Genomic DNA, 14,817 nt, shown 5'->3' on the forward strand with positions numbered 1-14,817 from the left:
CGCCGGACTCGCTATCGTGTTACTGGAAAGCTGATGTATTTGGGTTGGGCGGTGGGGGCGGTGCGGGCGGTGGCGAAGCCTGACCCAAACGCTGAAGAGGAGGCATCGGGAAGGAGCGGGGAGCAGGTGGGCACTCTGTACAGACGTCATTTCCGACCAACCCCTTCCAATAATTTGTAGTTTATACGCAGCTATTCACAAGACTCTGTTTTAAGCACATGATTTTAAATTGATATACAGCCTATTCATTTACAAAATCCATTTATTGCACATTCTTTTTAATAGCTGGGATTCAAAATATTAAAATTTCAGTTCATCCAAGTAAAAAGAAAGACTAACAATAATCATTTTTCAGTGCCATTTCCAAAGACTAAGCTCATGTTTTAAATTTATTGTGACCTCACGTTACAATACTAACATCTGAGTACCATGCTGGACACGAGTCTGACAAACAACTGCCTTAAACTTGGGCAACGACCACATGCAGCTGCTGTAAGGGGCACGCTGGCGTCCAGGCGTCGGCAGCTTCCCCACACTAAGGATGAGTTATGACATCATGCCTGTCTAAAATAGAGGCCTTAACTCAACTGCTCCGTGTGGTAGAAAGGTTGGAGAATCCTTTTCTGAGGCTGGTTCCTCCGTGGAAGAGAAGGAGACTGGCTTAAGGACATTCTGAAATTTACAACCAAAGCCAAACAAAACAGCTTTGCCAAAGTCTGTGTACTCTGCAAAGCTGGTGAACAGGTGAGGTTAGTATTTTTAGAGAGCAATATTCTAGAGGCAGAAAGCAACTAACCAAGTGAGGATGTTGTATAACTACTTTTCCCCCAGAAAGGCAGAAAGCAATGAAAAGTCAGTTAAAAATAGTCTTTAGAATTTAACACCTTTACTCGGGTACTTATGACTATGAAATCTATATGGCAACAAAAAGTGCCATATTCTGATCACTGCACTGGAAAAGTCAGCCAAAGCCCACACTAATTCCTGTTCCGCTTGTTTCTCGGCTCCATCTCAGCACTCTCAGACCGCGTACGACGGTTCTGCCTTGGACTTATTTCTATGTCTTGTTGAAGATCGTCTCTGAAAACAGGAAAAAGGAATTGGCATCTTAGAAAATAATGATCATTATTATTATATAGCAGTTTCTAGTTTACAAGTGCTTTCACAGGCATTATTTCACTTAAACCTTTCTACTCCACTGACAAATCTGTTAAAAAATTATTATTATTATTATTATTATTATTCCCACTTTACAATGAAGAAAACAGTGACCTGCAGAGATTACAGATGTAAGTGATAGAGCCAGGAACTGAACCCTTTTCTTTCTTTAAAACATTTTATTTATTGATTTTAGAGAGAGAAGAAGAAGAGAGAGAGAGAAACACTGATTCACTGTTCCACTTGTTTATGCAACTCATTGGTTGCTTCTTGTATGTGCTCTGACCGAGGACTGAACCCACAACCTTGGCACACTGGAACGATGCCCAGCCAACCGAGCCACGCTGGTCGGGGCAAACAATTGTAACTTCTGGATCCTGTCAGAGCTGATGCCATAAGGGCAACCATGGAAACCAAGTTCCAGAGAAAGATGAGTCCCTCCAAAGAGAGATGGGCCATGTGAATTTGCTTACTGTTGGCAGAGAACTGGAGAAAGAGGTGGCTCTCAGGTAACACGCTAATGCAATCTGAAACGTGGGCTAGTACTGAAGGTCCTGCCACAGGAGAGTCCACAGCACCTGAAAGCTCTTTTCCAGGTGCTTCCGTCAGGTGCTCAGGAGAAAAACAGGGAGCAGGACAAGAAGACGAAGAGTGCCAACTTTGGTGGCACAGGTATAAAGCAGGTCCCTAGGGGTGACAGGGGTCAGGTAGAAAGTCCTTCCTCTTCCTTGGACTCCTCTTTTATGAAGCAAAAGCTTTAAGTTGCTAAGGGACGAGCAGGAAACTCACTGGCCCATGGGTCTCAGGCCAAGATCCATGCCTCTGGGGAAGGAGCAGAGGTATAATCTGCCTGCCTATGAGGGAAGAATAGGAAATCATTTGTTAAAAACACAAAATTCATTGGTGCTGGACAAACAGAAGAGACAAAACCTCTACCTCTGGAGGAGAAGCCGAACACCATCTTGGGCTACCAATCCTCACACTACCCAGAGAGGTCTGACCACCATGGGGGTGGGGTCAGGGGCAAAGGGAGGGTGCTGCGAAAGCCCCATCCCTGAGACCAGGTGCACAGGGCCTGCCCAAGACTGAGGCTAGACCAAGACCACAGAGAACCCCCAGCCCACCCCAGGGAGATGCCCAGCACCAAGGAATGAGCAGAAGCAGTGAAGGACCGAGGGAGAGGTACGGATGTGGAGAAGAGATACCCGCCCCGGGCTGTTGGCATGCAGAGATGGCAAGGTAAAAGCAGCCCAACTAGAGGAACTTGGCACATGAAGGTCATGTTGGTAACAAAAAAAACTCTGACCTAGGTCAACTGCCCCCACTAATGGCCTGACAGAAGAAGCATACCTGTTCCTAGGCATAAACACTGTTGAACTCAGTGTCTATGGCCCTTCATAGTATGTCTAGCATCTAAGCAAACTGTACGATATACAAAGGGAAAAAAAATCCATTGTCAAGAGACAGAGAGAGTGACCTACATGTCAGAACCACAAGACCGGGACCTTGGATGACTACAACTGCTGCGTTAAAACCTCTAGGGGAAAGCTGGACCATGTGCATGAACACATACGGCCGGCGGGGCGGGGGGCTCTGAAGGACAAAGATCATTCCTGTCCTCCTCTCTGCACACCTCCCAGAGCCCAGAGGTTCCTTCCCCAGGTGTCAGCGCTGGGCCTTCTCCACTTCCACAGAAGCAGTGTGTTCCTTTCCATTAGCTATCACTTTACTTTTTTCAATCTTCCCCTAGTCATGTCCAGTCCTTTTACCAACAAGGGTCAGGTGCAGAAAGAATAAGGACATTTTTATAAACTGTACAGAGACTCCTCATCTCCCACACTTTGACCCATGCTGGGTCGGTGAGCAGTGTCCTCAGCCATGTGGTCATTAGCCCTTTGATCTAAGACAGGGGTTAGCACCTCTTTGCAAGGGCCAGATACTTGAGGCTTTGAGGTCCATACTGTCCCTGTTCCAACTACTCAATTCTGCTGCTATAACATTAGAGGAGGCCCAGATCATAGATAACATTTTATTAACAAAAACAGAAGACCAGATTTGGCCCACGGATCATAGCTGGCCCACCCCTGACCTAGAATGACATCAACCCAACCAGAGGATCTGGGTGGCTGAATCAGAATTAAGTTTGATTCTTCTAGGACCCTGCTTAGCTAAGCTTCTAAGCTACTTAGCTTAGCTACTACTACACCATTTGTGTCCTGACCATTACAGTGTTTCTGACACCGTTTGTGTCAGAAAGTGACCAAAAGGAGACGATTCCTTTCTGGGGACAGCAGCATTCAGTAACCAAGCTCCTTCGCTAAGCTGTGCGCACCAGTGGGGGTGAGGAGGTTGATTTTTTTAGCAGAGGCCACCCTTACATCCAGTATTAGATGCCTACTGACTGTAGGGAGGATAAAGTCCATCAAATCCCTTGACCGTCAGCCATTGCTGATTCCAGTCGATCTCTGTGGATCATGGACCTTACTACTGGTGTTCACACGAATGACCCAAATGGTCTGATCAGCACCCTCTAGGTTTGCAGATCCACAGTGGGCAGGGGGTGTCTTTAAGCTGCCAATCTGTGATCCTTCTGACCACCCCGAGGAGCTGATTTAACCATAGTCACCTCCTTAAAGACCCTGTCTCCAAAGAAACATTTGGGGTTAGGGCTCCAACACATAATTTTAGGGGAACATGATTCAGTCCTTAACAGTCTCCGTGATTCAGACATTCAGCTCTGACAAGAGTCTAGTAGCAAGCTAATGGCTGTTTTTCAAAAGTGGTACATGTGGTAGCTATGCTAGGTTGGAGACATGTCTAGAACTCTTTCAGAGGCTCCAGAAAGAAAAATCATTAATCATAAATACTTGTAGCTCGAAGTGGTCCATTAGGGTTTGGGAACTCAAAGGTATTAGCACTTTTCTACAAGTTGTGCTTCCCTACCAGAAAATTTGCTTGGATACCCGTGGGATGGAGAACTGCAAGCACACAACACACCAATTTCTACATACACTCAGACACAGAAGCAGAAACAGTGCACAAAATTAGCCTGAAGGGCCCCACCTACAATCTTCCCTTTCCCACTGTGAGCCCTGCCCAAACCCCACACGATCAAGTCAGGAGCTTCCACTCCCCAGAGGACAGGGTGGGAGGGTGAATGTATAACTATACCCAACAGAGCCGCAAAAGTCTGAGTCCCTTCCCTTCCCAAAGTTCACCAGCACACCCAGACTGGTGCAGACAGACTTTCTGCACCAGTCTGCACCAGTCTGCACCAGCTTAAGGCTACACACTTAAGCAACACAGCTAGAACACCCAAAAGAATTCTGAAAAAGAAAAATTTACACGGTAACACCCAATGCTGCTGAGGATGGGGAGCAAGAGGAACGGTCATTCATTGCTCGTGGGGATGCTAAATGGTTCAGCCACTGTGGAAGCAAGTTTGACAGTTTCTTACAAACTAAACATATACTCAGCATACAATCCAGCAATTGCACTCATTGGTGTTTACACAAAACCTTACACTTTGTTCATAATTATAATACAACTACATATAGCACTTTATGCCAAAACTTGGAAGCAACCAACATATCCTTCAATAGGTGAATGGATAAGTGAACAGCAGTAATCCATACAATGAAATACTACAAACAGCACTAAAAAAGTGAGCTCTCAAGCCACGAAAGAACATGGCAGAACCTTACATGAATACTGAGTGAAAGAAGCCAATCTGAAAAGACTACATATTGTATAGTTGATTTCAGTACATGTTATAAACCTGTAATCATCAAGACAATGTGTTATTAATGAAAAGACAGACATACAGATATCAATGGACATTTTGTTGTTGCTCTACCAAAGTTAGCAAAGGAAGTTTATTTTTCTCTTAAAATCAGACTGCAATACAAGTTACATTACACTTAAAGTAATTTTGAAGGATGCTTTACTGCAAATGCACGAACACAGCAATAAAATGCATCTAGTTCAGGCCATCCCACTGTGTTAGGGTGGACCCCCATCTGAATTTGGTTTCCTTGTTGAGATGGATGACAGGATGCATGTACTTCGAGAGTACGTGTGATACTCTGATTTATGATAAGAAATATATATTTGGTCTCCCTCCCCTGACAGAGCTCTGAAAACCCTCGGAATCCCCCATGATGAGAGGGATTAAAGGTGTCTTCTGTTATGTTTACCAGGTGATTTTGGAAAAGCTGGTAAGGATGGAGGCTGGGTGCGAAGAAACCAAACTTGTGATTCAGTCCTACATCAAGGAAGGAAGAAGGGCCAGATATGGAGTTCAATCATCAATGGCCAATGACTGAATCAACCGTGCCTATGTAACGAAGCTTCCATAAAAACCAAAAAGAACAATTTAGAAAGCTTCTATGTGAGTGAACAAGTGGAGATTTGAGGGGAGTCATACACCTGGAGGGGGCATGAAAATAGCCCTTTCCCCAGACCTTGCCTCATGCATCTTTTATTTGGCTATTCCTGAGTTCTATCCTTTTATAATAAACCAGTGATGTAGTGAGTAAACTGCTTCTCTGAGTTCTGCACGCAGTTGTAGCAAATTAACTGAACCCAAGGAGGGGGCAGTAGGAGACGCCAATACATGCCTGGTAGGTCAGAAGCCCAGGTGACAATCTAGACATATGACTGGCACATGAGAGGGTGGAGTTAGTCTTGTAGGACTGAGCCCTGAAACTGTGAGACCTGATGCTATCTCCCACAGAGTGTCAAAATTGAGTTGAATTATAGGACGTCCGGCTAGAATCCTGGAATTGCTTGTTGGTGCGGAAAAACATCCCCCTCCCCCAATCAGAACTGGTACTGTAACAGCGGGAAATTGTAACTCACCCCACAATTCTTTTGACCTGATTTCTGTAAGTGCTGACTCTAATGCGTAGCTTGTAGATAAAGAGCATGTTTGTCTAAGAATCCTAGGTACTAACTTCAAAACATACAGACTCTGACCTTCAGTAATCCCAGCCCTGGGAGATTTGATGACTTTCAACCATAAAACCAGGATGACGCACACCAGACCACTGCTTGACCAGTTTCAAGGTCTTTATCGGAATGGACTGTGCTGGTCTGCACACAGGGACTTTCTCAACCCCCTCCCTTGATCTCCTTGTTCTTTTCCCCTCCCTCCTTATAAAAACCTCTGCCCGCACAGAGATGTGAAGATGGGCTTTGCAACAAGAGTCCCCATCTTCTCAGATTGCTGGCATCTGAATAAACCACTTTCCTTTTCACCAGCACCTGTCTGTCTTATGAGTTTGGCTTTCAGTGTAGCAGGCAGCTGACCCTGCATTCAGTTACAGTACCCAAATCACAGTATGAAAAGACTTACTACTCACATAGAAAGGCTTTTTCTGGGGAGAGCCAGGCAGACTTCCCAAGCCAGTCTGAAAACAGAAACTAGCCTGGGTTTTTTATGGTGGTTGGTGGGTGGGGTCAGAGTGAGGGTCCCATGCACAGAGAGGGGTGTGCACAGTTTGCCAGGGCCAAAGGAGGGAGAACCCACGATTTCTTATCAGCTCTCCCAGATGTGAAACAGAAGCGGAAGAGAATGGGTTAATACCCAAAAGCTGTCAGCAAATGACAAAGTAATGGAATCGGACTCCCTATTACAGGGTGTAAACTGATGAAGAAAGAACTCGGTCCCAGGACTTCCTGTGTGGTATCAGTCCACAGCTGTGGCAGAGTGGGAAAAGCACTTGACTTGGGGTTAGGAGATTCCAGACCACTCACCCACTCCTCTGGGCTCAGGTTTCTCATAAAACAAAGTGAATGAAGTTCCTCTCTACCCTGCAGACACAGGCACTAAATAATAAAAGGAACTTCAAAGCACCTATTCAGGGACTAGCACATATTGAGAATTTGACAGATGTTAGTTAAATGACATTTGTCTTCTCTAATACTCTCAGTTTTGCAGATTTTAATAGTATTTACTTTCTAGAAAATAATGGCACAAAGGAAAGAAAAATATATGCAGCAAAAATATCAGCAAACATGCAGGCTCCCTTGGGAAAAACCCATTTCTCTCTCTAGATAAAGGTCTGTGAAGAAGGATAGGTCTCTTTGGTTTTAGCATCAGATGTGAGAAAACTTTCTGGTTTCTTTCTAGATGAACAGAAGGGAGAATCTACATGCGTTATGACAGAACTGGTATCCAGAAAGTTCTTCACAGACAAAAGGCATGAGCTATATCTTAGAAGAGGAAAAGCAGAAAGGATAACAAATGTATCCAGACATGATTTCCTAGATTCAGGATGGGAAGCCACAGTTTCATGGAAGCAGAGGATATTAGGTTTGAAAGGAATAGACAATGAGATGGTCAGTAAGCAAACAGACTTAACTTAAGGTTTTGTTAGGTCAAATAAGCAAGACTAAATCAGAGTTAAAACCATGGACAAATTCTGCACTGTATCATTTACTGCATACAGTTCTCGGCACAACACTTTAAAAGCAACAGGAACGGGCAGACCAGAGCTTGTATAACATGCCTGAGACTTGCAGAGCCAGGGAGCTTCCCAGGTTCTTTTGTCTCAAGGAATCATCCTTTCCATTGCAGGGCAGGCCACTGATGAATATGTTCATTGTCTGGGGGCAAGTCCCCAAGCCCAGTCTGTGTTTAGCCTGCTTGGCTCTCTACACACAAACAGGGAGAGGCCAGGCTCATCAGCAATAATTTTTTGATGGACAATCAAAAAACTGTCCATCAATAGTTCCTTGTTGCTCCTAGATCATTTCCCTTTCCATCATTTTATTTTCACCTAATTTTTTAAGGGTTTCTTGGGGGTTTTTTAAATCTTTTTTGCTTTGAGCATTTTAGGGCTCTGTTGTGAGGTGCACATACACTGATAGTTACCGTCTTGATGGACTGATCATTTCATTATAAAATTACCTTTGTCTTTACATTTTTTTTGTCTTAACGTCCATTTTATCTGGTATTAATAGAGCCATGCCAGCTCTCTTCTGTTTTTTGTTCCATGGTATTTTTTTTCTATCCTTTTACTTTCAATTCATTTGTCTTTGATTATAAAGTGTATCTCTTGCAGACAGCATGGTTTTTTTTAATTAAAAAAATTCACTCTGCTAATCTCTGCTTTTTAATAGAATACTTAATTTCTTTATGCTTAATGTATTTACTGCTAAGGCAGGATTTCATTTGCCATTTGTTTTCTGCGGTGCTCACCTCCTTTCTGTCCCTCTGTGCACTGCCTTCGTGGGTGTTATTCAATGTTTCCTAGTGTGCCATTGCAGTCCCACCGGCATTCCCTTAAAGGCTGCCCATTAATATAAAGAATTAATTTAAAACAATCTAGTTGCGATTAACACCAACCTAATTTCAATAGTATATAAAAATATTGTTCCTAAATAGCTTTGCTCCTTTCTCCTTTTGTTTTGCTATTTTTGTCATACAAGTTATACCTATATACATTGTATGACCATCAACACATATATAATTATTGCTTTTTGTAGTTGTCTTTGAAGTCAGACGGGAGGTTTACAAAAAAAAAAACAAAACTATACTGTCTTTTGTATTTACTTACATTTGCATGTGTCCTGACTGGGAATTGAACAGGTGACCCTTTTGGTTCACAGGCCGGCACTCAATTCACTAAGCCAGGACTTCTTCATTTTTTAATACAGTTTTCTAAACACAGAATTTTTGGTTGACAGTATTTTTTCTTTTAGCATTTTGAAATGTTATCCCACTGCCTCTGGCTGGCCTCTATAGTTTCTGATGAGAAATCACCAGATTCCACAGTAAGTAATGAGTTGCATTCCCGGTGCTTCTTTCAAATATTTCTGTCTTTGACTGAGTCCATTGAGCATCTCACATATATAGATTGTTTCTCATCAAATTTAGGAAGTTTTCAGCCATTATTGCCTTACATATTCCTTCTGCTCCTTCCTCTTTCTCCTCTCTTCATGGGACTTCCATTTTGCATATGACGGTATGCTTGCTGGTGTCCCACAGATCTGAGGCTGTTCACTGTTCTGCATCCTTTTATCTTTCTCTTCTTCAGTCTAAATAATTTCAATTGATCTATCTTCAAATTTGCTGATTCTTTCTCCCACCTGCTCATATCTGCTGTTGAGTCCTTAGTTAATTCTTCACTTCAGCCATTATGTTTTTCAACTCTGAAATTTGTTTTTTTCCAATTATTTTTATTTTATATTGGAATTCTGTATTTGGAAGACACTGCTCTCATACTTCCCTTTAGCTCTGTAAATACTGTTTCTTTTAGTTCTTTGAACATATTTAAAACGGCTGATTTAAAGGTATAGCAGTCCAGTGTCTGGGGGATGTTTTTATTGGTTGCCCCACCCCCCATCCACAGTGTGTATGTAGATTCTTATTTCTTTGCAACTCTCGTAATTTTTTTTGGTGAAAACCAGACATTTATAACAATCTGGAAATCAGATTCTCCTATTTCCCTAGGGTTAGTTAACACTGATGTTTGCTGTTGCAGTTTATTGACTTTCTCAACCAATCCTGTAAACATGCATTTTTGTTGTTGTATGTTGACAATGAAGTGTCTGCTTGGTTAACTTAGTGACTGGATATAACTTTTCTTTGTCACCTGGAACCGAGATAACACAAGACCCCTTGCTAAATCAGTCTTCGGCAAAGGGCTCTGTTTAGGTTTTAGAGCATGTATTCAACACTCAGTTGACAATTCTGCCCAGAAAGATCTAGACACCTGACTGAAGACACCAGAGATGCAGGTAGGTGAGAACTGGTGTTACAGGTATGGCAATGAGCTGGTGGACAGTGTGCACTGTAGGACTGGACACTGAGGAAGTCACACCTCTGTAGGAGGCTGGCCAGTGAGCTCACTGCAACACAGAGGCAAAACCTGTTCCTCTCACAATGTTCCCCCAGAGCCCTATACTGATAAAACTTAATATTAAGAGAACTGGCAAAACAATGATATTTAACGGGCCCAGTTCAATTTTCACAGAGCAAGCAAAAAAGATGAATTTGGAGATGTGAGGCAATAAATCAATACTGGTACTGGAGCTCTGATACTTCATACAGGAAATCCAGCTGTCCTGTTGGAATTACCGGATGGAGAGAACATGGAGAGAAGCCACACAGAGAAGAACAGGCGGGAAGCTCACTGAGGGGGGGGCTGAGCCCCAGGTTCTCCTCCAGTTGGCATCTTCCTATACCTGGACTGATCTGATCATAGCAGAATGGCTGTTCCAAGAGGGAGCATCCCAAAGAGAACATTCTAGAAGTACAAGACCCACTGTGCAAACGCTCATCAAGCTTCTCCTCACATCACATGGCTAAGTCCAGAATCAGGGCAGGCTTCACAGTCTGAATCCCAGAAGAATGGTTCATTGAGGGGCAGCGGGGCGGGAGTGGCGGCACCATCAAAAGTAACCCTAAACCCTGGTGTATTCACAGTTATAAAAATCCATCAAGCTATATACCTAAGATTTGTCCACTTTAATATATGTATGCTAAACTTCAATGAAGTTATGACCCCAAAGAAAGAAGCCAAATTATTAACAGTCCTCCCTTAGAAAATAGGACAGGCTTATAAATGCATGCAAATGACTCCTCATGGGGTTAAGATGAAATAAAGATCACCAATAGAGAAAATAATTCTTCCTTTTCTGACTTTATAAGAGTATTAGAGAAAGCTATTTCTTTACATTTTCTTTTTGAGGCACTACGAGATAAAGATTTAAAAGATAAGTGGCATCCCTTATCCACTCAGGTTCTTGAAGCCCTGCAACCATGTCACTAATGCCTGGAACCTAGTACCAAGCTCATTCAGATACAATAAACACTGACTGACCCATTCAGTCCCACAGATGCTTGCTGAGTGCCCACCGTGGGCCACTGAGGCACTGTGCAAGATGCCTAGGAGTCGAGGTCCAACAAGCACACTCCCTGGAAAGGAGGGCAGGGATTAAGTGCAGAGTGCTGCAGGAGCAGGCAGGGCCTGCTAATGTGGCTGTGAAGAGGGGATGACAAGTCCTGTCTGGATAAAGAAAGGGGAAAGGCAATGAGGGCAGAAGAGCAGATGCAAAGGCACAGAGACAACCTGGCATGACTCTCGGAGGCAACTGTGAATAGTTCAGCTTGGCTGCAACAGAATGGTAGAGAGGCTTTATACATAAGGAAGGAAACTCCATGCACCAGCAGGTAAGCTAGGGCCATAACAGGGAGCGCTTGGATACTAGGGAGTCCCTGAAGGAGTTTAAAGCAGGACACAGAGAACATAATGTATTTTAGATCTCAGCGGCAGAATAAACTACAATGACTAGAGGCAGAAAAACAGCTGGATGGCTGTTACTGAAAGCTGGAGGAGAGCAGAGGGGCCTGCAGGAGGCTGTGGCACAAGGGGCTGACAGACACAGAGGCCATCTATAGTGATGGTACTCAAAGTGGGGGCCCTGGAAGCAGCACCAGCAATACCTGGGGGGAGCATGTTAAAAATGCACACTACTAGGCCCCACCCCAAAACTATCAAATCAAAATTTCAGAATTGGGTAGAGCCCACTAATCTGTGTTTTATCAAGTCTTCTAGTTGATTTTGATGAATATTTAAGTAGGACAACCACTTCTATATAGGACTTGCAACTGACTACATGTAAGAAGTAAGGGAGAGCGAAAAGTTGAAAATGATTTCTAGAATGTTTCTGGCTTGAGGAGCAAGGTGGACTATTACACTACCGTTAACTGAGAGGGGACAGTGGGAGAGGAGCAGGTCTGGAGAGAAGGAACCTAGATTCCCACGTTTTATGTATAAAGAAACTGAAATCTAGAAATATGAAATGACAAACCAGGACTGCTTTTTCTTCCCATTTTCACTCTGTTCAACGTACATACATCTTATAGCTCAAAATGGTATAACAAACCATTATTTACAGACATAATCCAAAACTACTCATAGAAAATGAGTGGTTTTTGCTGCTTATGAAATTACTGTTTCATATGGAGCACTGTGTTGCTAGAAGAACCTCTCAAACACTTACGGAACTAGGAGAATGTGCTGGAACTGAAACAATATGTATGTCTGAGAACTAACATCTCAAGTATGTTATTTGTGGTACCACAAAATATGCCTATGAATAAGACAGGTGCTTGTAGAACTGCTGCATTTTGTTGAAAAATAAAACTGCAGAGGCTTTTCATGATTCTGCCTCTAAAGCTACATTATGGCATAAATTTATTATTTATTTAGGCAAAAGCTTATTTAAACAGTTGTGCTCTCAGCTGAAATCAGAAGTCCTGGATTCCGTGGACCTTGACCTCGTCAATCTACCTCTCCGAAGCTCAGCTTCCTTCTTCACAAAATAAAGGGACTGGACTGGATGAGCACTTACATCCTTCCAGCTTTAACATTTACTATCAAGTGATAGGGTGTGTTTGTTAAGGGTTTTCTTACAGTAATGACTTTAAGAAGTCTTCATTTCAAGAATGGACTCAACCCAGGAATTCTGGGCTACAGCTTGTCATAGCCACTGGTCAGGAAGATTCCCAACACAAGAGGAGAAAATTAGCTAAGGAGTGGCCTCCTTTCCCAAATTTCAAAGTTAAATAACGTTTAGGTGAATGTAACACAGCAAAAATCTCACACTTTCATAAAACACTAGTTTGAACCACCAAACATCTCAATAGCCTGACAAACCCACTCATACTGTGCTCTGTGGACACGCCACACTTTCCCATTTTCCCAGGGATTCAGCTATGAAACTACAAAATGTTGACAGCATAGCACACCTCTCCTTTGGAAAGACAGTGTCTATAGCTTAATGGTTGAAAGTGCTGACTTGACACATTAGGCTAGACTCTCAGCTCCATCACTCATCACCTGGAGATTTAACCCGTTCAGCTTCAGTTACCACCGTATTATAAAACAGGGATAATCACACACCACAGTGTTGTTATGCCATTTAAATGAGATCACATATGTAAAGTATTTACTGTGGGTTAGAACTGGGTTGACAGTGGAGCTACAATGCTGAACCTAAGGAATGGCAGGGCAGATGGACAAACAGTCCTGTGAATGTGCTGGAAACAGGACACGGTGCCGAAAGGGCCTGTAACAGGAGGATGTGATCCAGAGGGCAAGGCAGAGAAGACGTCCAAGAGATGCGCATCTCAAGTTTAAATGTGAAGGATGAAGTAGGCGTAAACTAGGAGAAAGATGAGAAGACCACTCTCTGTAGAGAGTCAAGCCTGTCCAAAGGCCCTGTGGGGGGAAAGAACATGGCATGAAGGCAACCCCTAAGAAATCTGTATCACTGGAGCAGGAAAAAAATGCGTAAGTGTACAATAAGACATGAATCTGGAGAAGACCAGACCACATAGGACCTTTTAGGCATACTGAAGAGGCCCTTCTCGATCCTAACAAGAATAAGAAGCTACTGAGTATTTTTAAAGTGGAGAGATGAGAACAGTGATCAGACTTGCATTTTGAAAAGGTCACTCTACCTGCAATAGATTAAGTTGTAAAGAAGCCAGAAAATGTGGGCAGACAAATTAAGACACGATTTATTGTACAGTCAAGACACATAGTAGCATGAATTAGGGTGACGAGAGGGATAAAATTAAATTGATGGATTCCAGAGATATTTAAGAAGTAAAATCTGGCCCTGACCAGTGTAGCTCAATTGGCTGGGCATCACAGTGCAAAGCGAAAGGTCACTGGTTTCGATTCCCAGTCAGGGCGCATGCCGAGGTTGCAGGTTTGGTCCCCAGTACCCAGTCGGGACACATAAGAGAGGCAACCAATCAACTGCTTCTCTCTCTCTTCCTTTTCCCCTCTCTAAAATAATTTTTTTTTAAAAAGAAGTAAAATCTGTAAAAGAAGTAAAATACAGGTCGTAGATTGAACATACAGGCACTGGAGAACAAGCCGTCAAGAATGAGTTTTGGGGGAGGGCATAAGAAATTGGCTGAAAAGGAACATCAGAAAAGGATCATGTTTTTATTTTGCTTTAAAAACTTTTTCAGGGGGCATTGGAGAGTCAATACAGTCAAGTGCCTAGCTTTGCACATGTCGATTTTGAGGTGTCTTAGAAATATCTAAGAGGAGGCATTAAGTAGGTAGAAAAGATAAAATTTTTAGAAGATAACTTTAGATATCAACAATCAATCTTGAACAATAGGAAAACAGGGTACTGTGACTTGTAAGTCAAAGAAGAGAGGGTTTTAGGAAAGGTGAAGAAGTCAATAGTATCAAACACTGCTAACAAGTAAAGGAAGATAAAGTCTAAAGAATGTCCTCTGGATTTAGCAGCATGGAGGTCTTCAATGACTTGAGTGAAAGCTATGTCAGAATGATGAGACTGGCTGGATATGACTGGGGAATGGAGACTGCAAGTAGAGATCACCTCTCTCTGTATGACACATAGACACAGACAACAGTACAGTGACAGCCAGAGGGCAAGGAAGGTAGGGGGATGAGAGAAGATGGCAAGGGGAGATAAACAGGGATGGAAAGAGACTTGACTTTGGGTGGTGAGCACATGATGCAGTATGCAGGCAATGTTTTACTAAGTAACACACTTGAAACCTGTATTTTATTAACCTGTATGGTTTTATTAACCAATGTCACTCAAATAAACTCAATTTTTAAAAAAAAAGGAAGGAAGGAGAGATACAGTGGGAGCTGC

At 42.9% G+C, this 14,817-nt stretch overlaps 1 protein-coding gene across 2 annotated transcripts in view; it reads right to left on the reverse strand.

Annotated features, from left to right (window-relative positions):
• Nucleotides 1–244: 244 nt before the first annotated feature.
• The window catches only part of RAD18 (RAD18 E3 ubiquitin protein ligase), a 116,330-nt gene continuing 101,757 nt past the window's right edge, over nucleotides 245–14,817 (reverse strand). For both annotated transcript variants that reach the window (XM_053669310.1, XM_037134676.2), the window contains one exon: nucleotides 245–1,080. In XM_053669310.1, the coding sequence (XP_053525285.1) occupies nucleotides 978–1,080 (103 nt within the window). In that variant the 3' untranslated portion in view covers nucleotides 245–977. The remainder of the gene's footprint in view (nucleotides 1,081–14,817) is intronic.

This window comes from Artibeus jamaicensis, unplaced genomic scaffold (genome assembly GCF_021234435.1).
Source record: "Artibeus jamaicensis isolate MK-2021 breed Jamaican fruit bat unplaced genomic scaffold, CSHL_Jam_final contig_519, whole genome shotgun sequence".
In the NCBI taxonomy this organism is placed as follows: domain Eukaryota; kingdom Metazoa; phylum Chordata; class Mammalia; order Chiroptera; family Phyllostomidae; genus Artibeus; species Artibeus jamaicensis.